Source organism: Podarcis liolepis, assembly GCF_965112155.1.
Source record: "Podarcis liolepis genome assembly, chromosome: 6".
Taxonomy (NCBI): Eukaryota; Metazoa; Chordata; class Lepidosauria; order Squamata; family Lacertidae; genus Podarcis; species Podarcis liolepis.
The window spans coordinates 13,613,375-13,639,472 of NC_139559.1; the positions used below are offsets into that span (position 1 = coordinate 13,613,375).

General features: G+C 40.8%; 1 protein-coding gene and 3 long non-coding RNA genes across 12 annotated transcripts in view; 1 reads left to right on the forward strand and 3 right to left on the reverse strand.

Moving 5' to 3' along the window:
- Positions 1-26,098, reverse strand: part of LOC310708929 — a 135,083-nt gene that overhangs the window by 84,138 nt on the left and 24,847 nt on the right. The gene's annotated exons all lie outside the window — the stretch shown is intronic.
- Positions 1-26,098, reverse strand: part of EDN3 (endothelin 3) — a 527,748-nt gene that overhangs the window by 3,403 nt on the left and 498,247 nt on the right. Inside the window, exons 6-7 of the mRNA XM_083507772.1 lie at positions 1,809-1,985; positions 41-180 (exon numbers count right to left, since the gene is read on the reverse strand). Of these exons, the coding sequence (XP_083363898.1) occupies positions 54-180; positions 1,809-1,985 (304 nt within the window). The 3' untranslated portion in view covers positions 41-53. The remainder of the gene's footprint in view (positions 1-40; positions 181-1,808; positions 1,986-26,098) is intronic.
- On the reverse strand, positions 345-1,802 carry LOC310708941. The gene is made up of 2 exons (XR_014527238.1): positions 662-1,802; positions 345-449 (listed from the first exon to the last, which is right to left on the reverse strand). It is a non-coding gene; the product is annotated as an uncharacterized lncRNA (long non-coding RNA).
- LOC310708910 lies at positions 12,394-25,135 on the forward strand. Of its 9 annotated transcripts, none has more exons than XR_014527196.1 (5): positions 13,438-13,870; positions 16,293-16,498; positions 17,274-17,350; positions 21,090-21,208; positions 24,872-25,135. It is a non-coding gene; the product is annotated as an uncharacterized lncRNA (long non-coding RNA). The 9 variants fall into 9 exon arrangements; XR_014527200.1 differs by lacking the exons at positions 13,438-13,870; positions 21,090-21,208 and adding exons at positions 15,249-15,485; positions 16,128-16,199; XR_014527194.1 differs by lacking the exons at positions 13,438-13,870; positions 21,090-21,208 and adding an exon at positions 12,394-12,689 and having other exon boundaries at positions 24,872-25,112.

Below are 26,098 nucleotides of genomic sequence, written 5' to 3' on the forward strand. Positions count from 1 at the left end.
CAAAATATTAACTTGCCCTCCAAACGTTTTAGCCACTTACGCGCACAATATAATTAAAACATAGACTGCACCTCTCCACTTTGAAGAAGCTGAAAATTCTCCTGGGCTACAGAGTGAAATATATGCTCCTTTTCTCGATGGGGATCTGTTTCTTCTCTGCTGTTCAGTTGCTCATTATTACTATGGAAAAGAAAGTTGGGGCTTTTAAATTACCACATCATCTCTTCATCCCAAATATTTATCTACCTTCAGTTTTTAATTTGCATTTTGTATTTTATTCTATTATTTGTATCTGTTGTTGAAAACCACCTTGTGAGGCCATTATCCAAAAAGTTTTTTTATAAAAAAATAAAGGGTTGTAGCCAATGCTAGACCACTAAGAGTTGATCCACTGAAAGTAATAGACATGTTCCTTAATTTCAGTGGGTCTGCCCTTAGTAGGACTAGCACTGAATGCAGCAGTACCTCGGGTTAATTCGTTCCAGAGGTCCATTCTTAACCTGAAACTGTTCTTAACCTGAAGTACCACTTTAGCTAATAGGGCCTCCCGCTGCTGCCGCCGTGCGATTTCTGTTCTCATCCTGAAGCAAAGTTCTTAACCCGAGGTACTATTTCTGGGTTAGCGAAGTCTGTAACTTGAAGTGTCTGTAACCTGAGGTACCACTGTACGATCCAAAGATTGTCTCTTTCAAATAACAAGTTCAAAACATACCCATTGCTTTTCCAGCGTCTGCCTTTAAGGAATGCTAGAATAAAGCAAGAACTGCTTAACAAGTTAACTGGACAAGTGAGCACGACTTTTTTTGACACTATTTCCACAACGCTACATCCCAAATAAATATTAAGGGCTCCTCTCCATGTTTCTTCCATTCACTAAACTCATCTAGGACAAACTCTGGTGCTTGTGCTATATTACAAACATCTGAGTTTCCTTGTAGGATCATAGCAAGGATCCATCTAGTCCACTATTCCGTTTCCAATGGTGTCACAGCCAGATGATTCTCAACAGCTCACATGTAAGGTGTTAAGATTATAGATATCCGTAACACTTCTGAATGTGAATAAACCAAACAACTGAGCTGGATGAGCTCAATTTCAAACGAATTAACAGTGGCATAAAGCATGGGCCTTTCTTACCCATCTGAACCATGAGGATGCAGCTAGCTGTGGATGCATGTGAAAGGGGACAGTGCTAACGGCCATCATCACATTTGTGGTAGGGAATTCTATACAGCTGTACCTTGAATCTCCAACGCCTTGGCTCCCGAACAAATTGGCTCTCGAGCGATCGAAACCCGGAAGTGAGTGTTCCAGTTTTCGAACGATTTTCAGAAGCCGAGTGTCTGGTGCGGCTTCTGATTGGCTGCAGGACGCTTCTGAAGCCAATCAGAAGCTGTGCCTTGGTTTTCGAATGGTTCCGGGAGTCTCGAACGGACTCCCCAAACACATTCTGTTCGAGAACCAAGGTACGACTGTACACTGAATTAAGTACTTCCTGAAAAGTTACTTCCTGTTGCTACTGCATTATTTGGTTTCTCTTATATGAGAGAGGGAGAAAAATTATACCCACGCTATTCTCAATTCCCTTTTGATACACAAATACCATAAAACAGGAGAGTGCAACATGCATTATCCTTGGGCTAATTTCATGTAAGTGGCAAGAAGGGGAAAATGAGGGAAAGGGGGCTGTGCAAGAGAGGAGAGGGGACAGCCCCATCCACCATAAATTCTGTCCCCACCTACCATCAGTATGGCGTTCCTCAAAAAAAAAAGGGCTTCTCACCCCTGTCACAGATGAACAATCTTACCATTGGCCATTCTGGGTCCTTCTGCAAAAGTGCATACACTGCTTGTCGCATCTGTCTGCACAAGAGCAGCGCAATGGAGGCTGTTTTGATGAATGCAAGCTCTTACGATGCCGCTCTGTAGATCTTTTGCCTCTGAAACTTCCCCTGTAATTTGCCAGTCCATATGGAACAATCCTCCTGCAACAAAAACGTAAGAATGCTTTAGCATTTTCAAGATCGTATGGAAGCTATCAGGGGTCAGCAAACTTTTTCAGCAGGGGGCCGGTCCACTCTCCCTCAGACCTTGTGGGGGGCCAGACTATATTGGGGGGGGGTGAACAAATTCCTGTGCCCCACAAATAACCCAGAGATGCATTTTAAATAAAAGGACACATTCTACTCATGTAAAAACAAGCTGATTCCCGGACCGTCCGCAGGCCAGATTTAGAAGGCGATTGGGCCGGATCTGGCTCCCGGGCCTTAGTTTGCCTGCCCATGTTTTAAGTGTTTTTACCCCACACTTCAGACAAAAAGAGCAGCCATGGTGGGCAGGAGAAGGGGCATCCCAGGAGAAGGAAGGAGGATGGTATGTATTGTATTATTGCTTCCCAACTTACACCTCAACACAAGCAGCGTCAATATCCTCACTGGAGTGACAAACTTCCTAAATTTATATCCAAAAGATATGATGATATTAATGATGATATTAAATGAATTAGCGAAATAATTTTGGAATACGTCCTGGAGTGTAAAAAGGGAGTCTACTCCAGACCTGGCAAGAATCGCGTGGGGACGACTGGACTGGAAAGAAAAGAGAAAAATAAGGACATGATGTGGAATTATGGAAGAGAGGGGGAAGATAGCCAAATGACTTTAATTAAAATTGAAGAAATAAACCAGATGATTTCCCCTCCTCCCCTCCCATATTTCAACAACTCACTTTCAGCCTCAACGAAATAAGAGTTCTGAATTGAAGAAGGAAAACTGAAAAAAAAGCCAGAAGCTGCATATATAGTCCACATGGATCTATCTATCTATGTAAAAACCCCCCAAATGGCCTCACAAGACATTTTATGTCAACATATATACTTAACGAAAGTAGCTGCAGCTTTCAGCTATACCACACAAATCAACTTGCATGCACTAGTTCACTTAAGAGACACAGCCAGTAATCTGGTTTGGAGGCAATGCTAAACTATGGCTAAGTGCTAAAATGCACTAACTTTGGGCTTGTGCACTTCTTCCAATATGGCTGCAAATAGAAACTTGTTAGTTTTCACTTCCGTTTTCAATTAACTGAACTCAAAGTATGGTTAACCTTAAATGTGGTTTAGGCAAATAAGCAAGGATAATAAACCATGGCTTTGGGCTTAACGCTAAAGTGCGGTTAAGCAAAAGTAGAAGCAAAAGTTTCCAAAATCCTCCTCATAAGGGGAGGAATGAGCAAACCAAAGGCTCAACGAGGCTTGTTTCTGCAACAATAAACCATCATTCACCAATTATATGCCTACTCCAATGCTTTGATCTTCAGAACTGGCACTTTTACAAGAGCCACATAATGTTTGTTAAACACTTACAATGAACCAGCGCTTCAGTGTAGATAGGTTTCTTGTTGCACTGTTTTCGGTGCCTGGTAAAACCTTTTTTGTCTAGGCAAGCCTACCCAGACATGTAAATTTAACCAGTATTTTAATATGTAACATTATTTTATAATGCATATTTGTTAACACTGCTACTTTTATTTATGTTTTGGGGGCAGAGTTGTTCAACCTGTTTTTAAACATCTGATTTTATCAGTGATTTTAATTTATCACGTATGTAAACCACTTAAGAGATTTTGATGCTCTTAAATAAGTAAATGCCAAAAAGTATCAGAGAGGGAGACGAACAGTGCAGATCAGAGCTTTATAAACTGGGTGTCGCAACACATTAGTGTGTTGACTGCAGTGTGTTGGTGTTTTCACGCGAATGCTTCCCACACCCCTCCCAGAGCTGGAAAGGGGTTAGTTTAACCTCCGGCTTGCAAGTAAAACTGAATTTCTGTGTCGCAAAATGATGCATGTCTAAAAAGCGTTTCACCAACATGAAAAATTTGGAAAGCTCTGGTGTAGATAGTAATGCTTCTAAGCCATAGTTTATTGTTTCTTATTATTGTCACAATTAGTTTATTAATTCCCTTCTAAAACACTGTCTCTCGGCAATTTAAACATACATTAGTTAAAAAGTTAAAACACAGTAACAGAAAATAAATTTAAAACAAGACTAAAACCCTGACAAGTGGACCTTCATGGGTAAAGACCCAGCCCAATCAGTTGGGAAAGACTGAATGAACAAAACTGTTGTGAACTGTTTCTGGAAAGAGCAGGTAGCAGGTGCCAGTCATACTGCGGCAGGAATGTCATTACACAGAACAGGGGCAGCAGCACTAAAAGTCCTACTCTGAGTTACTGCAGAGCGGGCTTCTGAGATCTTTAGAATTTGCAGGAGAAACTCTCGTACAGACCACAGCAATTTACTGGGTTGATAAGAGATAAAGCGGTTTCTCAAGTAACCTGGCCTTGACTTACAGGGGGAATTATAAAACTATGTTAGCACCAATCCCCTCAACCTGCTAGCAAATTGGCAACCAGTGCAAATTCTGAAAGTCAGGGATTATATGCCCACCCACAAGCAACCTAACTGCCATGTTCTGCACCACTTGCAGCCTCCAAACCCCACATAGAGAGCATTGTAGTAATCCAAACATGAGGTTACTGGTGCACAAACAACTATGATCAAGTTATCCTGATCCAGAAAGGACCGCAACTGTCTTGCCGAAATAAGAAAAAAGGGCACTCCTAGGACTCAGCTATAGAGCTGCTATACAGCTGCAAAATAAAACATTTTAAGTGTGTTTTAAGTGAAATATACAATGTGACACTAAATGGTGAGCCTAATGGAAAATTCAATGTATTTTTTAAAACGCTTTTTTTTGGAAGCATTTTCAGAATGGTTTTTATATGTGTGTAGATTCCACCCTGCTCACTGGAAGGACAGATCCTGAAGCTGAGACTCCAATACTTTGGCCACCTCATGAGAAGAGAAGACTCCCTGGAAAAGACCCTGATGCTGGGAAAGATGGAGGGCACAAGGAAAAGGGGACGACAGAGGACGAGATGGTTGGATAGTGTTCTCGAAGCTACCAGCATGAGTCTGACCAAACTGTGGGAGGCAGTGGAAGACAGGAGTGCCTGGCGTGCTCTGGTCCATGGGGTCACGAAGAGTCGGACACGACTGAACGACTAAACAACAACAAAAAGATTCCACCCTACTCACTAAGGACACCTGTACCTTCAGTGACAGAGCTGGATCAAGGAGCCAAACCACACACCTACAGTACTCCTTCAGGGAGAATCTAAACTCATTTAGCATTATGTCCAAAAGGGACAGTGAAGAGTCATGAGTCCCCACTGAATAATGTAGCTCATTGGAGTAAAACAATGATAAAATTGGAGCTCTAAGATGCTCGGAGGAAGGGTGGGAGAAAATGTAACTATTCAGTAATGCCCAAGACTGGTTCCAGCAATGTCATCACAACCATTTCCTTCCTCCACCTGAGAGTCCAAGAAGAGTTCAATCATCAAGAATGATTACATTCTGCTGGAATTGCCAAATGAGTCTTCAGTGTTAATCCAAACAGCACTGAAAGCTTACATATGTACACAAGAATACAAAGAATGGCAACGCTGATTGGCTATAGCAGTTGCAGAAATCCTATGACTGAAGAAGAGGAATTAGGAAGGAAAGAAAGAGGAAGAAGGAGTTTGGCAGCTAAAAGTGTAGGAGGTTGCATCAAGGCCTAGGAATGGCCTGAAAGATTGGTACAGAATCCATGTATTTTCAAAAAGAAATGGAAGTAGATAAGAAGGCATTAAGTGAAACAGGCAGAAGAGAAAGGAGGAAGAGGAGTGTAAAATCATGGAAAAATTGCAGCAATAGAGAAAATTACGCAATTTAAATGGGCTAACTGTGAATAAATTGGTAAGTAATTGCACTCCAGCGCAATCCTTTTGGGCTTCAGCCTACACTGAAAAAGTCAACTCTCACTTATTACAATTATTTTTTTAAGCCAAACACAGGCAAGGGAACACAGTGAATTTTATATTACATGTTTTAGGTTTATGTGCTCCTCCCCAAGTGCCCGTAAATATTAGCCTGACCATGAAAAGCAATGCGTCAACAAAACTACCGAAAAATTTATTAGAGTGGAAATGGGAGTGGGGAAGAATTCGCAGAACACTGACACTAATCTTGGAAAAATTAATAGGGTTTTGCACCAATGCGTATGACTAGTAAAATTCCCCATCTCAAAGGCATTGGGTGGCTGTGTGTCTCATTTCCTGTTTTTCCCCCACATAGTACAGCGAGCAGTCTGATCAAAATTAAGTTTTATTTTCTCTGGTTTTGTACACACATACACACAGAAAAAAGGAGGAAAATTCTAAATTTATGCAGCATAAATGTTGTTTAATATGGAACCATACAAAATTCTAAAATATTCAAACTTTATTCAGATGAACTGAATTGAATGCTACACTAGAAATCTCAGCTCCAAGGAAGGTAGTACAAAATATTTTCTCGCTTACCAAGCCACTTGTTTTCCATCTATTTCTTTAACACACACACAAGCACACAAGAAAAATGTTCTTCTCTCCCAACCCCCTCTTCTCCTGTGTCTGGGTCAAAAACAAGGCATGAGAAATTAATTTCTGCCTCTTAAAACAAAACAGACCTTCCCGCAATAAGGAAGGGAAGAAGGGCATCAATAAACATCAATATAGAGGTAGAGAATGTGAAATAACGCAGAGCATTTTATGCAGCAATAAACACAGCATATGGGAGTTAGTACTTACTCTTCTGCATTTTAATATTCAGCAGCATGAATAAATGTACACCAGTATTAAATGCCTCAAGACACCTTAGACCAAACTGGTACCCAGTCCAGCATTTTAGCTCTAATATTGGCCAGCCACCTGTGAATGTCCATTTATGTCATTCACAAGCATGACCTGATAGAAACAGCCATTCTGTATTGTTTACATACTGCATCTGAAAATCAGGAGTGTACTGCCTCTGAATATGCCATTTTTCATTATTTTGGCTACTAATTTCCATGAAGCCATTCAATCCTCTTTAAAAGGACCATTAGACAGAGTGTTGGACTAGGATTTGGGAGGCCAGGGTTCGAATTCCCCATTCAACCATGAAGTTCAATGGGTGACCTTGGGCCAGTCACTGCCTCTTAGCCTAACCCACCTTTCAGGGCTGTTGTGAAGATAAAATGGGTAGTGGAGAATCATGTACACTGCCTTGAGCTCCTTGGAGGAAAATATGGTACATAAATGGCAAGAAGAACATAAGAAGAGCCTGTTTATCAGGCCAATGGTCAGTCTAGCCCAGCATCTGTTCTCACAGTAGCCAATCAGATGCCTGTGAAAAGCTCACAAGCAGGATTCTGGCACAAGAGTGCTCTCCCCTGTTGTGGTTTCCAGCAACTGGTATTCAGAAGCATTGCCATCATGAATTTGCATTGTCATCATGGATTTGTCTATCTAGGTTAGTGGCCATCACTGTCTCTAACAGAAGCGATGCAGTTTCATTTTTTCTTCTTCAGTCTATTTCAGAAACTTGTCCTTTTTCTCAGTCAATCCAAAATCCACTTACCTAGAAGCCACATTGAACTCAATGGGACTTCCCTCTCTGCAGACATGCATAGGATTGCACTTTCAAATGTTTTATTTAAAGCATGAACAGGTGGACCTGCCCACATAGGATGCCATGCTGTTATACCCTTTAAGATAAAAAATAAAACATGCAAAACTGGCCAAAGAGTGTAAGACTAATCAAATCTGCATCAACTAAGACTAGGGAAACTAAACCCAAAGCAAACCATGGGGCTACTGTCCTTAACCACAACACCACCCTCCCTGCAATCTATTTTTAGGATGCAAGTACACTTTAGACTTTTTCAAAATAAATAAATTTAAAAGATAAACTAAACTTTCCCATTCAAGGAGGAACGGAAAGCTTTCACTGCTTACGATGTGCAGGCTTAAACCTCATTCAATTTTATTTTTCTCAAAAACGTCTGAGAACCACCAAACATTAAAATTTGCATGTCAAACGGCAAATGATGTCTGTCTCTGAACAGTTAGGCAGAACTAGTAGCTTCCAAAAAGGATTATCCGCTGTCTGTTTTGCCTGCCCTTTTTCCCTGTAGCGATTAGAACTATAATCTTTCCATTATTTACTTTTAATAGCTTGAGACATTGATTCACTCTTAATCCTTCTGTCTGTCTCTCTCTCATGCAAAGTTGGAAGCAAATGCGTATACAACCCGGTGCTGTATAATTCTCTCACGCAAATCTCCCAGAGGACCATGGCAGTTTAGCAAAGGCTCAGGAACTATCCAAAATCAGATTCTACAGTCCAATCCTTGGTAATGGCATTTATAAGCTTCTTTACATAATATCCTGTGTGTTTAGCTAATTTTATTTGAACTGCAATTAACATTAAACCGTTTGTGTGTTAGCTGGATTGATCTTCCCTAGAAATATAAGGAATAAGTATGCCAACAAAGTTTAAATCCTTTATTTTTATTGTGTTTTGAAAGATGTTGCCAGCACAATACTTTCGCAACCTCGAGAATTTATCTGCAACTTAAGACAACTGTACTGTCATACCTCAGGTTACAGATGCTTCAGGTTGTGGTTTTTTGTGTTACGGACCGAAACCCGGAAGTAGCAGAATGGGTTTCTTTCAGATTTCGGTGGTTGCACATGCGCAGAAGCACTGAATCGCAACCTGCGCGTGTGTAGATGTGGCGCTGCGGGTTGCGAACACTGCGGGTTGCGAACATGCCTCCTGCACGGATCACGTTCGCAACCCAAGTGTCCACTGTATTCTCTCTCTCTCTCTCTCTCTCTCTCTCTCTCTCTCTCTATACACACACACACACACACACACACACACACAGTGAATCTTTTAAAAGAGACCCCATGGAACATGTGTACTCTGTATCTACAGGGCCTCTTTTAAAGGACGCCCTGTATATCTGCCTGCAGCAAAAAATACATGAACAGCTAATGTTTCATGAGCAGGTGTCAATGTTACAGGAATGTTTACTGGAAACTGTGGAAAGAAAGTTTTCTGATAAATGACCTGTGACCAACAGGTGACTTCACTGACAGATAAACAAATAAAGGCCTCCCAAGCAAGGCGCCTCGTGCATATAAGGCTTTACTATGTGTTAACAAATTGCAGATCTGCACAGAGTCCATGTGGGAAGTTATAATGCCCATGGGAATTTGCACTTGGCTGTGGCAGTACCCAAACTATTTGTTTCTTTTCAACCTAATCTTCATCTTCATTTGCAAGGAAGACAAATGTCAGAGGAGTCCTATTTTTTAACACGAGGATTTCATATTCAAGATCATCATACCGTCAACCATTTTCTTTTCAATTTCTGTCTCAGACTCAACAATAACAAATTTGCCAACTGAAACCAGTACTTCAGTGACTGCTTCAGCATCTGTGCTTTCTTTCAGGATACAGTGGTGCCTCGCAAGACGAAATTAATTCGTTCCGCAAGTCTCTTCGTCTTGCGAGTTTTTCGTCTTGCGATGCACGGTTTCCCATAGGAATGCATTGAAAATCAATTAATGCGTTCCTAGGGAAACCGCCTTCAGACCAGGTCCGGGGACAGTCTGTCCCCGACCTCTTCTGAAGGCTGGGGGGGGGACAAGGGCTTTTCTTCCTACCCCCAGCATTTTAAAAAACCCCGGGACAGCGGAGGATTTCTCCGCTGTCCGGGGCGATCTTAAAATGCTGGCGGGCGGCATTTTCAAATCGTCCCGAGACAGCGGAGGACTTCTCCGCTGTCCGGGGCGATTTAAAAGCCCCTGGGAAGGCAGGCAGGGGGGACAAAGACTTTTGCCCCCCGCCAGCCTTCAGAAGAGGTCCAGGACCTCTTCTGAAGGCCGGCGGGGGGGCGAAAGTCTTTCCCCCCCGCCTGCCTTCAAAAGCCGTCGGCGACAGCGGAGAAAGGCACTGCCTTTCTCCGCTCTCCCGGGAAGGCAGGCAGGGGGGAGCAAAGACTTTCGCCCCCCGCCGGCCTTCAGAAGAGGTCCAGGACCTCTTCTGAAGGCCGGCGGGGGGCGAAAGTCTTTGCTCCCCCCGCCTGCCTTCAAAAGCCGTCCGCGATAGCGGGAAGCGCTTCCCTGCTATGCCGGACTGCTTTTAAAATGCTGGTGGTGGGGAGCAAAGCCTTTCGGCCCCCGCCGGCCTTCCTGGACCTCTTCTGAAGGCCGGAGGGGGGGAAAGGCTTTGCTCCCCACCACCAGCATTTAAAACAGGTCCCCAGAGATTTCCCTATGGGCTTTCGTCTTGCGAAGCAAGCCCATAGGGAAATTCGTCTTGCGAAGCGCCTCCAAAACAGAAAACCCTTTCGTCTTGCGGGTTTTCCGTCTTGCGAGGCATTCGTCTTGCGGGGTACCACTGTAATCATATTTCCTATGAGGACATCTTCCCCTGTGTTCATTTTAAAATATGTGAAATATCCATTTACACTTCGTGTTCAACACTGCCTTCAACATTTCTACATTTGTACTATCACCCTGTGAGGCAAGGTAAGAAGCCTTTGGCTCCGAAGGTGAAGTTTTGGATTTGTAAATGAGTCCACCTGTTCAGCCCGGCTCATCAGGCTGGGCCTCCCACTCCTTGACCCATCTGAGTGGAAACTGGTAGGAACTTGTATATACTTCAAGAAAAAAAGTGGGGGCTCTATTAGAGAAAAATCAATACTTGAGAGAGGAGTAGAAAAATTCTAAGTTGTATGTAAAATGTCATCTTGAAAAGCTGCTTACCAGATGGAACTTCGGAAAGTTTTCTTTAAGATTATAAAGAGCACGTTCTTTAAGATTATAAAGAGCACGTTCGGTATATATGAAAATGAAAAATGGGTCTGTAGGTTGACATTTTAATGGAATTACCCTCCTGTTGTTTTCAGTGGGTAGTATGTGAAAGGGTTTGCATGTAATGTTGGATAATAACGCAAGTTTAGCAGCTGCAGAAACCTAAACAAAGGTTTTGCACAAGTTCAATGTCAGTGGAAAGTAGCATGCAAGGGGCAGATTGGACAACACTACTAAAGACCACCATATCCAGATCAGCAAATACTAATGTATTATATATACCATTTTTTTCCGTGCATAAAACTAGGTGTTTTTTTCCAAAAAAAATGATTTAAAATTGGGGCTCGTCTTATACATGGGTAGTGCTGAGAGGTGTTTTCTTAATTTGGAGTTCCAAAAATACGGGGAATCTTATACACGGAAAAATACTATATATACATACACACAGACACACACACACACACACACACACACATATATATATATATATATATATATATATATATATATATATATATATCTCAACAACATGTGTATATTGCCTTTCTATCTTTAAATAAATACAGCCTTCTCAAGGCAGGTAATAAATCTCCGCCAACTTTTTTTTCCTTTCTCCTGTCTCCTTGGATGCTTAACTTACATAAATCCTCAATACAAAACTGTCCCGTGCTGCCCACTTCTGCATAGTAGAAAAAAGTGTGGCCCATCCTGTTTCACCACCCGAGGTGAAATAGGAATGTGTCGCCCCCACCAAAGCCTCGCTTTCCAGGGTATGCAGGCTGAGACCCTATCTGGCCGCAGGCTGCCTCGCCAGAGTGGTGCATGCTCTGGTTATCTCCCGCTTGGACTACTGCAATGCGCTCTACGTGGGGCTACCTTTGAAGGTGACCCGGAAACTACAACTAATCCAGAATGCGGCAGCTAGACTGGTGACTGGGAGCGGCCGCCGAGACTGCATAACACCAGTCTTGAAAGACCTACATTGGCTCCCAGTATGTTTCCGAGCACAATTCAAAGTGTTGGTGCTGACCTTTAAAGCCCTAAATGGCCTCGGTCCAGTATACTTGAAGGAGCGTCTCCACCCCCATTGTTCTACCCGGACACTGAGGTCCAGTGCCGAGGGCCTTCTGGCGATTCCCTCCCTGTGAGAAGCCCAGTTACAGGGAACCAGGCAGAGGGCCTTCTCGGTAGTGGCGCCCGCCCTGTGAAACGCCCTCCCACCAAATGTCAAAGAGAACAACTACTACTAGACTTTTAGAAGTAGATAGGTAGCCGTGTTGGTCTGCCATAGTCAAAAAAATAAAAATAAAAATAAAAAAATAAAATAAAATTTTATATATAAAATATAAATAAATAAATATTTTATAAATAAAATAAAATTATTTTTTAAAAATAAAAAAATTCCTTCCAGTAGCACCTTAAGGTGCTACTGGAAGGAATTTTTTTATTTAGACTTTTAGAAGACATCTGAAGGCAGCCCTGTTTAGGGAAGCTTTTAATGTTTGATGTATTTTAATATTTTGTTGGAAGCCGCACAGAGTGGCCGGGGAAGCCCAGCCAGGTGGGTGGGGCATAAATGATAAATTATTATATATATTGCAAGATCTTGAAGTGAAGCTGCTGCCAAGCAACTCCAGGGATTCCACCGTCCAAGGCAGCTGCTTCAGTCTGCCTCATGGGAGGGCCGGCCCTGGTAGGAAGCTCCAGAAACACTTTACAGGCCACCGGAAGTTTGTATTTTAAAAGGAGGTGTTCCTTTACATACGCAATTGAGAAGTAGATAGGTGCACAGATAGGCAATGCTAGCATTATCAGAACTGTCAGTCACCAGAAGGAGAATTATAATAAACCCCTCCCACAGACGCAATGCCAGCTCCACGACATCAAAGATGTTTTCTCTGTGTGTTCAAAGAATGCCCAAAGGGACCTCTAGAGACAGCTGTGGCTTCAGGTTTCTTTTCCCATGCTTTTTTTTTTTTTTTAGTTTAACATCTGCTTAACTGTCCATTAAGGACACAACTATTGTTCACCGTCAATTAGCAGGCTATAAGAGAACACTCTCACTGTCCTTGACGCAGCAGCATTTTCATTGCAAAGGACGACATTATGGCTCCTGAAATTCCAGCAGAGTGTCAGTCAACAATGACGAGTCTGAGACTAAGCCGCTGTCCAGTTCAAGGACAGAGGAAAATAGATTTTGTAGAATTTACACTTATAAAAAAAAAAACCTACCACATTACTATTTCTTAAAGGTGGACCAAAAGCAACAGGTTGCTCCACACTACAAAATGACAACTCAATATTTGAGCACAAAGGAACAAGAATAATTTTAGTTTTAAAATTCTTTTTTTTAAAAAACAAAAACATGTTATTGGTGATGCCCTAATAGTAATCAGACTGGAAGTAATGGGGATAATTTTCAGCATTTGTGGCTTTGGCATAATAATTCAACGGGAGATATTACAATCAGCAATGTGAAACAGCTGTGTGGCAACAGCTGAAGGCAGAAGTTGACTGCATTTTGATTTCGGCAGCCAGGATCTCAGAAAACAATTGAAACTATACTTTTTGTAGCACAGTGGGCAAAAGTGAGAAGGAAACATTTTTCTTTTTCTCTTTCTTTTTGTTCTCTTGTGAAGCACCCGAGCTAAAAATCAGCTACTGAAGTTAACCACAGCAAATAAAGAACCAGAGTATACCATGTGATTCTGGAATTGTCTTTGTCACAAAAAGGCCATAGATGTGTTCTAAAAATAAGTTCCAAAAATGAACATTGACACTGATTTGTTACGGCATTTAGTGCATCTGCCCTTGGTATTAATGAGCAGTTCTATAGTCAGTCACTTATCCAGAGCAATTCCTAGTTGCACCAACTATTTTGTAACTGTTCTAGGTGGACTGAGGGGGGAGGGTGTGAACTGGTAAAACATTTTGAAGTAATCTGCATTAAAAATGGGGGGGGGGGGGAGAGAGATTCTGGGATTGCAATCCTAAGAACATTTACTAGGCCACTCAACACAGTTACTGTAGATTTACTCCAGAACATAAATGCACAAGACTGCAATAAAAGCTGCTCAAGAGCTGTCCAGAGTTCCCTGGAAAGAGGAATTGATTGCCAAAGCCACAAATCCTGTGAGGGGAATATGAAATACGGGTCTCCTTGGGTGGCTTTAAAAGGTGGGCTCATCTATGCTTCTGCTTATCCCACACCTAGAAAGCACAGTCGGAGAGGTTTTCCCCAGGGGAAACTTGCTCTTTACCACTAAATTGGAGCAAACGAAAAACTGGAGAAAAGTTGGAGGAAAACTGATTGGCGTTTGCTTTGATTCAGCGCTAAAGAGTGGGGGTTTTTCCGGCAGGAAAGCGGCAAGACAAGCAGAAGTCTGGAAGAGCCCACAATCTTGAAGGATGAGATTGTTAGTGGCAATGCTGCCGCCCATTCTCCTGACCCTGGCGCTATTTAGATACGCTCCGCCACTGACAGGAGTCTCCTCATAGCACGCTTAACAAACTACAGTTTTAGAACACATGGAAAACTTAAATCCTTATTTCCTGATGAATAGCCTTTGGACTATAACGCAACTTAAATAGTTACGTTAAGTAGCACACTTAACAAACTACATGATGCTTTGGGGAAGCCATGGCTGTTTAAAGTGGTACAATGCTGCTTTAAATGTATAGTGCAGAAAGGGCCTTGCTCTTTATTTTTTAATCTCTTCCTCATTAACTCCCTACCGCCATTGCTAAGCGACATCTCAAAGAAGGCGTCTTGCCCTCCCTCCACCATTGCTAAGCAACACCTCATGGGAGCAACTGTCAGTTCCAACTGCCAACTTGAGGGAGTAACTGTCAGTTCCAACCAGGGTGGATTTGATTTAAATCACTAGTCAGTAAGACTTGATTTAAATCACTAGTCAGTAAGACCTGATTTAAATCACTAGTCATTAAGACTTGATTTAAATCTTTTTCTTTTTTTTTACAGAAAGACTCATTCTTGCTGGTATAATCTTAATATTTACAACCAGATGAAGGTATCATTTTTGGAATAATAAATTTTCAGAGTAGTTTTTACAGTTATATCACAAATTACTGATTTGGTTATACTATCAGAAATAGACAGATAATTATGAAATTATTGTGAGGTTTAATAAGTTACTGGGTAACTATTTATATTTGCACAACTTTTCTGCTGTACTTTATTGGAATGAGAAAAATAATCATTAGCAACAATTTAAGCAATTTATTTAACTAAAACAATAACATTATAGCATATGTATCCATGTTAACTGATGTGGTTAAATGATTGTTTTTTTAAAAAAAAAACCTACTGAGTTTTAGCACACATGAAAAACTTAAATCCTTGTTTCCTGATGAATAGCCTTTGGACTATAACGTAACTTATGGTAAATAGAAAACTATATTTAGAAATATTTTTCCTCCAAAAGCATTTTATTTTAAAAATCCGATTTAAATAAAAAAAAACTGATTTAATTTTTTAAAAAATCGATTTAAAAAAAATATTTTTTTTTAAATCATTGATTTTTATCCACCCTGGTTCCAACTGCCAACTTGAGGGAGTAACTGTCAACCAGCCGTGAGGGAAGAGGACTTGGAAGGAAATGGTTCCTCAGATTGTGTTAAGAGTTGAAGGGAAATTTACATGGCAAACATTTCATTTGGCTGCTCTCTCATGGCAGGAGCACCACTTCAGAATTAACTCTTTTTAAATGGGTTTGCACCAGCAAAAGTAAACGTCACCATACTCTGGTTCACTTTGTATTCACAATGTAGTTGATGTTAAAAAATAATAATTAAGTGATTTATAATAAATGATTAGGTGCTGTATAGAACATTAAAAGATGTTCCTGCCCACACACTTCCAATTCCACAGACATGATACAAAAACGGTGGGGAAGAATGGGCAGGGAAGAGAAAAGCAAGTAAATGTGAAGCAGATATGGGGAAACTGTCCCAAGGGAACCTTAAAATAACAAAAAGCCACACGGGAAGTCAAGTATTTGCAAACATTGTAAGCTGGTTGGGAATAGCTCACCAAAGTAGGCCTCTTTTCAATGGCTACATGCATGCGGTTTCCCTTAAGTTGTATATGCAGTTAACAGGGGAGACGTGAAAGAGCTGTTTTAAAATGTATTCTATATTATAGCCAAAGGTAGGTATTACCATATATTTAAATTAGAAGCACAGATAAAGTGTGCTTAAGAGACTATTGTGAGAGCACTTTAAATCTGCACACGAACATATTAACTGTCCTGCTGGATGTACAAAACTATCCATTTAGTCCAGTCTGGTTTGTGACTCTGAGCATGGTTGGTTCCTTTTATAGCCAAAAGGCTGTAAATATCGTCTGACATGTACATGATTTTTCCAGTCTCCTTCTACGTTTGTGGCAGCAAATTCCCCAGGTTCATTATGTGCTTTGTCACAAGTACTTCCTTTAGTGGTGAGGAGTCTTCCACTTCCATTGTACTGTTCTACAGTTATAATTTTAAAGTCATATGTAGTAGTTTAACATTCAGTTTTTTGTTTTATGAAGATCCCCTTTACAATAAAGACATTTTCAAGTAAAGCAGCAGAGCACAGAAACCTGGCCTGGAACAATTCCAATTCTAGGTAACTGTGATGTCAAATTCTACCACAGAGAGCAAAAGGAGTTCACAGAACTATGAATTAAGCCTCGTATGTCCCTTGGCAGCTGTGTTTCCTTGACGCCTCTGAGTATTAAACAGTCTGCTCCAAAGGGTGAATGTTCATTACATTCTAAGGTGACTCAAAATTACATCACTCTCATAACCAATTTTAATGCAAAACTCAAGACTGCACTTTAGGGCTTCTTGTAACATCTCTAATACTATGATTTTGTGTCACGAAATCAGTACAGAGAACGTACAACCCTCTCCAAAACAAGCAAACACACACACACAATTTAATCAGGAGAGAATAATGATTTTAAAAGTTTTGTATCTTGTTGAGCATTAGCAGTGTGCTGTGATTTGGGGCAAGAATGTAAGAAAAGCTATCAGGTCAAAACCCAGCATCCTGTTCTCACAGTGAAGAACCAAATGCCCATGGGAAGCATGCAAACAGGACCTGAGTGGAACAGCATTCTCCCCAGTTGTGATTTCTGGTATTCAGAGGTATAATGCCTCCCGACAGTGGAGGAAAGAAAATAGCCATCATTGTTGTAGTCACTGATAGTCTTACCCTCTATGACCTTGCCTAATCTCTCTTAAGGCTATCCAAGTTAATGGCAATCACAACATCTTCTGGGAATGAATTCCAGCATTTAGCTGTGCAGTGTGTGGGGAAAGCACTTTATTTTGGCTGCCATGAATATACTAACATTCAGTACTGTATTTGATGGCACCCGTTTCTACGATTACAAGAGAGGAAGAGAAATGCCTCCGTATCCAATTTTTCTATGCCAAGCATAATCTTAGACAACTCTATCATGTCCCCTTTACTCACCTTTCTTCCCCAGACTAAAAGCTGCTAATGCAGTAACCTTTCTTTATAGAAGAATTGCTCCAATCGCTTGATCATTTTGGTTGATCTTCTCTGAACTTCTGCTAGATCTATGATATCCTTTTAGAGGTAAGAAATGTACCAGAAATGTGAACAGTATTTCCAGGATGGTGTTCAAAACTCACCAAAGATTTGTATAACCGCATCATGATATTGACAGTTTCATTTTCGTTCCTGTGACTAATGATTCCTAACTCGGAATTCACGTTTTCCACAGCTGCCACACCCTAGGTTGACATCTTCATCAATCTATCTGCTAGAACTAATTTTCTACGTGCCTGGAACTTTCTTCATGTCAAAGAACAATCATGCGAGACACACTTGCAGTTTTACTACTTCAGTGAGAACTGGGTCTTGCAGAAAGGAATGTGTAAATGTTTGTTATAAACATCTGCAATGTTTATTATTACTAGTGAATTTTTATAGAACCATCTATGTACGTAGTGCTTTACAAAGAACACAGCTGACATCATCAGGAATGCAGCTTTCAATTAAAAATCAGGAATGCAGCATTCAATTAAAAATCAAGAACAGTAGAACTCAGCAAAACCAAAATAAAGGAAATACACACTAAGTTAAGAGCATCAACTTGGCCACAAAAAGACCCGTTTCCAGAACAATTATCTGCCTATCCCTGGTCTGCAAAACAAGAAGATTTTAACCACCTACAGCCTGGGAGAGAGTTTGCTTGACATAATTCTGTGGCTAGGGAAACTTTTAAGTTCCTTCCTGTGGGTAACACCACTTGGCTGGAAAAAAAACATGAAACAGGAGAGTCACATATCTCCCAAGTTTTTTTCTCCCTTTGCATAAAAGTAGCTGCTGGGGTGACTTAACCCTTTCCCTAACACCATTTTCTATATGTAAATCAAGCCTTTTAGTTGGAACAGCCTTTTATTGCATAATTTTGTTGTTGTTCAGTCGTTTTGTCATGTCCGACTCTTCATGACCCCATGGACCAGAGAACGCCAGGCACTCCTGTCTTCCACTGCCTTCCGCAGTTTGGTCAAACTCATGCTGGTAGCTTCAATAACACTATCCAACCATCTCGTCCTCTGTCGTCCCCTTCTACTTGTGCCCTCAATCTTTCCCAACATCAGGGTATTTTCCAGGGAGTCTTCTCTTCTCATGAGGTGGCCAAAGTATTGGAGCCTCAGCTTCACGATCTGTCCTTCCAGTGAGCACTCAGGGCTGATTTCCTTCAGAATGGATAGGTTTGATCTTCTTGCAGTCCATGGGACTCTCAAGAGTCTCCTCCAGCACCATAATTCAAAAGCATCAATTCTTCAGCGATCAGCCTTCTTTATGGTCCAGCTCTCACTTCCATACATCACTACTGGGAAAACCATGGCTTTTACTATACGGACCTTTGTTGGCAAGGTGATGTCTCTGCTTTTTAAGATGCTGTCTAGGTTTGTCATTGCTTAATTAAATTGCCTCATTTGGTCTGACCCCTTGGAAGTTACACCAAACCTTCTGTGCTAAAATAGTAAAGTTTAAAACATGCCAGGAACCCACAAAACAGCAGGGAATTAAAATGTCCAGGCATCAAGCACTGGCCATTAGAAGTCTTTTCGTCTTAATAGGGAGAGAAAACAAAGGGTGGAAAGGTTTGTGGTGCTTCTGGAAAATGTTCAGCCTCTAGCAGATTGGCAGCTGCCCATTTGGCAGCAAGAGTTAATGAGGAAGGAATCTATTTGAATTCAATTATATTGTATACCTAAATTCCTTTTTAAATATGTTACTCGCCTTGAAGCTTTGGAATAAAAAAAAAAGGTAGGAAGGAATGAAAATATAAACCAGCTAGCAGTCTGTCAGCATGTTGCTAATGCAGCAGAGCATATGAAAAGGAAAACTTGGCATACCAATGTCATTGAGTAACACTGCCCAATAAGCAACACATGCTTACTGATTCCAACACATCAGCGGGCTGGCACATTTAAAACACTTTCCCACCCTTATTATTCTAGTTAACTCCCATTCCCTACAAATAAGCACGTATATAAGCCCGGATAGCTCAGTTGGCTAGAGAATGGTAAAGAATGATAACACCAAGGTTGCAGATTCAATAGCTGTATGGTGCAGCTGCATATTACTGCATTGCAGGAGGTTGGACTAGATGATCCCCAGGTCCCTTCCAACTCTACAATTCTATGGTTCTATATTATACCAGCAACCATGCCACATTTAATCATAGAATAACAGAATTGCTTCCTCCTTACATCAGTTTATTATGCTATCACCAGGCTGGGCATTGCTTTCCTTTTGGGTGAAGACAGAGGCAAAGTGGGTGTTTGTCACCCAGTAGCATTTCTCCATTTTCTCTATGCAGAGGACCTACCACTTGTTTGTTCTTCCTCTTGCTTCGAACATAGAATTCTTTTTAACCTCTCTTGCAAGCCTGAGCTCATTCTGAGCTTTAGCCCACCTGGCATTCACCCTCCAATTGTTTACTACTCGTGTATACTCCTCCTTTCTTCTATTTCTTACACATGCCCTTCTTAACTCTCAGCTCATTCGTAAGCTCCTTATGCAGCCACACCAGTTTCTTTAGATGATCATCTTCCAAAGCAACTACTCTATTCCAAACTTAAAAATGGAAAGCGTTATGCTGGTGGTCAACAAGAGATGTAAAGATTATCTCAAGGCAAATCTTTAAAAATGTAGTATAAACACTGACAACTGGGAAACACTGGCCTGCGAGCACTCTGGTTGGAGAACAGCCTTTACCAAAGGTGTCATGGGCTTTGAATCATAGAATCATAGAATCATAGAGTTGGAAGAGACCACAAGGGCCATCGAGTCCAACCCCCTGCCAAGCAGGAAACACCATCAGAGCACTCCTGACATATGGTTGTCAAGCCTCTGCTTAAAGACCTCCAAAGTAGGAGACTCCACCACACTCCTTGGCAGCAAATTCCACTGTCGAACAGCTCTTACTGTCAGGAAGTTCTTCCTAATGTTTAGGTGGAATCTTCTTTCTTTGAAGACACTCGAACTCAGGACACAAAGGAGAAATGTGCTAGGAGGAAGGCATGCTTGGCAAATCCCACCGTGATCAGCTCCCTCCCAGAAACCAATGTCCCCACTGGGGAAGGACATGTGGATCCAGAATTGGCCTCCACAGTCACTTACGGACTCATTGTTAAAACCGTGTTTATGGAAGACAATCTTACTCGGCTACGAGTGATCGCCGAAGAAGAAGAAAGAAGAGATGCCTCGACCTTTTCTTTCTTGCTGGAATTGTCTGCCTTTGTGCCTTCATTAGCTGACCCATTCATCTAGGACTCCCTTCTCTTGAGTATTTCTGACCCAGTAGTGCCTTAAGCTTTCTGAAATCAGCCTAAGCTTGATTTACTTAGTGCATAAATCCTCAGAAAAATTGAACATCCTGTCAATTTGTAGGTAAATATTAGGGCGACAGAATCAAGTCTCCACTGTTTTCCAAATTTATCCTCACAACAACCCTTTGATGTACGGTAATGATTTACTCAGTATTGCCCAGCAAGTTTCATGCATGAGCAGCTATTTGAACCCATGCATCACCCTCCCAGGTTCAGCAGCCTGCACTGTCAACCAAATTGCCAGTGTTGCACTAGCAAAAAGAAGGAGTAAGGAATCTGCAGGAAATAACAATGGCATGTGGGGCAAAACTTCATGTCTTCCTATCTTTAACACCAGAGGTAGTTGGTGGCTAGACCAACTACAGTAAAGAATTTGGCTGCCTGAGTCTGAATAGTCATTCAGCATAGCAGAAAAGGCAAATCAAATTCAAAACAGTGTTTTCTATTTTAACACTCTTTCACAGTTTATTAGAAAGCACTGCCAATTTAAAAATGGAAAGCATATGACTGATTCATTGCAGAAGGCCCATTTTTCAACATTAAGGACTGGAACCAGCAATTCTGCACGTATAATCCTACTAAGGTGAGTGGAATTTGATCAAGGATAACTGGCTCATTGATTGATTGATAGTATGCTAAACAGAAATGATGTGAGATGTTTATTTCCCAAATTCAGATCTCAAATTTAAGCTGCCTCAGGCAAGGTTTATCTAGACAGATAATTGTTTGGTACACAACAACACTGATAAGAGTTTAACATTCAGTTGTATTTTACTGCACAGAAATGTGGCAGGAATGTGCAGCCTATTAAAGAGAAGGGTGCATTTATCATGTGTTTGAGGAGCTCATCTACACAAAAGCAATAACTTACAGAAATCTATATTGTGTGAAAAGGCCCTCACCTTAAAAGTTCCCTAGCAGTACCTCTTTTTTATATATACTAAAAAAAGGTTCAGAGACTAAGGACAGAAGTGTGCAATCCAGTAACAGTTTTCCAATAACAGTTTCCCAAGAAAGAAACACATGCTTATCATATGTGGTATGAAAAGCAGCCACATGTCTAATCTTTTCTCCTTTGAAAAATTACAAGTGGCAAACAGCAGATGTCCTGGGTCGCATTGATTAATGTTTTGAAGGGAACAGCCACAATTTGTTTATGTAGGTTCCTTACGAAACCAGTATCAGAAATTTCAAAACACAATACTTTGAAATAACCCTAAGTTTGCTTTAAAATGAGAACTCCAAATGCATTCTTATCCATGTCATCTTCCTTTAGCAGATAAATAAAGATAAACAGAAGCTCAAAACGTGGCATATTCAATGCACAAAAATTGTGAATACTGAAATAATGTCTTATTATTTGGGTCATGATTTAGCCTGCATTTTAAAAGAGAAATAGATTGTAGAATGTCAATTCATATTCCTTTATTAAGCCACTTCACTCACAGCATTTTAAAGGTTTACTTCTAAAAAAATGCAATTTGTGAATTAGGCAAATGTACTAATGTATGGCACAGGTACACCTAGAGAGCCAGCATTAGCCGCACCAATCTTTCAACAATTCACTCAGTACATTACTGTGTGGTATGTGGTATGGCAATTATTCTGTATTCCATCTCTGTGCCAAAGAGGAGCATCAGGATCAAGAATCACAGTGATATAGCTTCCTGATTCCGGTGCACCAGGAATGGGGTCTCTCCCAACACCGCAGGAGAGAAACAGACTGAGATAATCAGATGATGATAAGGGGATTTCATTATCTGCATTCCTCTTCAGTTGGAAGAGGAACCAGGCTCTCGCCCGCAGTTTGCCTGGCAGTCTGGCACTTGCTTCCCCATGGAATGTGAGGGTAGGCAAAGGTACTGGGTGCACTGAGCACTCCAGCTGCCGCGAACCCCCCCCCATCCCGTTCCTGGAAACACAGGTTAGGCTGTTAATTGGATTTTAATTGGAGAAAACTACAGGCACATGCCAAAGACGATGAGATAAGAAACTGCAAAAACAACCCAGCTACAAGGATGTGAAAGGTTTGGATTGAGAGCAGATTTCATTCGGTGAAAGAGACAATGAAGGGAGGGGAGCCCACGGTTTGCTTACTTAAGGTTTTTCTCTACTTTTATGATACAGCAACCCAACCCCACCCCAGAATGGAAGTTTTATTTTTAAATACCTGCACAAGTAAGGATGGAAGACATTGGAATATAATATGGAATTTAACAAAATTGAAACTGTGTGAGAGAGAGAAAGGAACTGAGAGGGAACCAGGGAAGAAAGGCTATGCTTTGAAAATATAGAGCAAAATCTACCCTAACCTCCATTATCCACAAAAGAATGTGTTTGAGATAAGGATAAATGGCCATAAATCAGTGGCAGGGAGGAAAGGAGTCTACCAGTTGCAAGAACAGAAGTTTCTGGATTACCGGTAACTATCTGCAGTCTGGATACAGACCGTTCTTTCTAGGCTGGAAAAATGGCAAAGATGGCTTGTTTACTAGAAACCAAATCACAGGACAAGCGATGTAGTGACTTTTGAAAACTCTGAGATAACAACTTCTCCCAAGACATGACTGGAACCATCAACAGTTGCAGGAATAAAGGATACAACACCATATATGGATGGAAAGACATCGTCACACACAGGAAAGAATAACGATTACAGCTAAAGTTCCTCACTTGAAACTTTATAAATTACCTATTATACCAACACGAATTGAAATCACAAAATTGTAACTGTTATATAAGGGATATTTATATCTGAATAGAAAGGAATGAAAATTATTAAAATTTTGGAACACAGAAAAAATGTAGAAGAATAAGCTTATCAACTCTAGCATGCGATGGGGCCAGTTTAATTAAACTTTATAATTTGACATTTGAATAATTGGCATTAATAATTGTATCAATTGGATAAAATTGGTATTGTCATAATGAGGCTGTTATTGGAGCAACATTTGAAAATATATATATGAGAACTACAGTGATATGGAAGCCAATAGAAGCATATCCTATCAAAATATCTAGCAAAAACCTTCACTTACTAGTACAAGCAAAATACTATAAAAGTGTACTGGAGCAAAATACTATAAGTGTCCTGGAGCAACTATTACAGCTTTTCAGATATGCAACATGGAAAACTAAGCAATCTATCATCTGACAAAAAGTGCAGTTGAGAAAATCCATATGTGCAACATGATGGGATCCAGAGAAACATACAATTTCCAGTTTTCAAAAAAATCCTGTAACATCTGGATTTCTCTTATGAAGTTATTTGCTATTACACAGGAGTTTTTAATTGAAAATGTATGCTTATATAGTTCTTTATGACACAGCGGGCACTGTTTTCAATTCCTGGTGTTCATCTGTGAGAACTGGGTACTAAAGTGGAAAACATGCATCTGGGTGTCATACATTTTCTGTGTATATGGAATTTAAATGCTAACTATTCAAGCCACAAATCAAGTGTATTTTAAAGTTGGATGGATCTGAAGGACTGCAATGTTTTTGCAACTGGCATCTTCATGAGGGGTCAAAGTAATCTGTATTCCAGTTTAACTCTAGTGCTGCTTTTGTTTCTTATAATGTATTTTAACATATTACAATTTGAATTCTATGGAATTCATATTGTAAACAATATATAAGAAATATTATAAGCAATAAAGAAACAAAATAAAAATCATATAGCATATAACACAGCATATTACAATTGCTACAACAGGCAGAAGAATCAGTCCACTAATACCCTCAGCCATGTTCAAGTAGTCCATAGGGGAAAAGGTTTGGAAACCACTGATCTATTCTACAATGCTTTGGCATTAGAATGCAAGGTGGCATTGTGATCTGTGTTAAGCTACAACAAAAACATGAAGTACATTCCCATTTTATATCTTTGTAACCTAAGCTTGTATTGATACTACAAATTCCAAGAAGTAAAACTGCAATAGCCTCTTCTCAAACACCTCTTGGAATTGTAGCTCTATGAAATAGCCAAGGGGCCTATCAAACAGGGAATCCTCTGCTTTCCATCAAACTACAATCATAGTTTGTAGGGATCAAATGGGAAAGATCATGACTAGTAAACAGATATAAACTCAATAAAAGTTCAGTAGTGCAGTCTTATGTCCCAAGAGCTCAGGAATCCAGCTTTTCAGAAAGGCAACAGTTGTATAGTACGCTCTAGCCATTTGCTCAAGCAGAACACAGTTTGTACACATTTTCAGTGTGCCTTGACACAATATTTTTCTTGCAGCATGTTGAACTGCAGAGGCTCTACACTAGCACTTCCGAATTGTTGTCCCATGGATCACCATGAATGGAATGCTGTAAAAAAAAAGGCAAGTAAAATCTAACAATCAAATGCTTCCTCTTTCCTGCTTCCACTTGCCTGTTTCTCAAGTACATAAAACAGCTTAAGCCACTCCGAACTAATGTTCTGAAAGAAGTGCAATCTAGGACACGACACTCTGCTTAGAAACCACCTGGAAACCACAGCCCACCTTAGAGGTTGGCATAGCTCATAAAGGTAAAGGTAAAGGGACCCCTGACCATCAGGTCTAGTCGTGACCAACTCTGGGGTTGCGGCATTCATCTTGCTTTACTGGCCGAGGGAGCCGGCGTACAGCTTCTGGGTCGTGTGGCCAAAATGACTAAGCCGCTTCTGGCAAACCAGAGCAGCGCATGGAAATGCTACCTATTTATCTGCTTGCACTTTGACATGCTTCAAACTGCTATGTTGGCAAGAGCAGGGACCGAGCAACGGGAGCTCACCCCATTGCGGGGATTCGAACCGCCGACCTTCTGAATGGCAAGTCCTAGGCTCTGTGGTTTAACCCACAGCGCCACCCGCGTTCCTGGCATAGCTCATATTTAGTGATAAATATCTGTTTTATCTATAAGCCGCATTAATTCCTGGTCTGGGGAAAACATGGTATATTAACAACAATGGAAATGGCATTCTGCACATGCTAAAATGCACTATTATTATTTTGAAGGATACAGTGCAGAGTTCCAGGGTCTAAGCATCTCCAAGGTGTGGCTCAGCTTGTGGGACGCTGGCTTATGTGTGTGTGTTTGGGTTTTTATCTTTTATAGTACTGAAATCTGATTTAGGCGATCTTGCAGAACCTTTGACTGAAAGGTAGGGTATAAATCTTCAAACTCAATGGCAACGGTATGGAGGATGCATAAAGGGCTACTCATTCTTGGTCTAAAACAAGAAACCAAACTGTACTGTCTTTTCACACACCTAGTAGAAACATAAGAGAGAAGCGTATGCTAGAATCTTGTCAACATGCTCATTTTCTATGGGCAGGGGTTAACTAGTCTCTTGAGGGAGCAATATGCAGTCTTTGCAGTCTGAAGCTGTATGTAGTCCAAGCCAAGGTGGAAACAACTGTTATATGGCTCATCCAATGTTTATTTCATTTGTTTATTTAAATAGTGCTAACAATGTGCAGAGTGTTTTACAATTTGTATG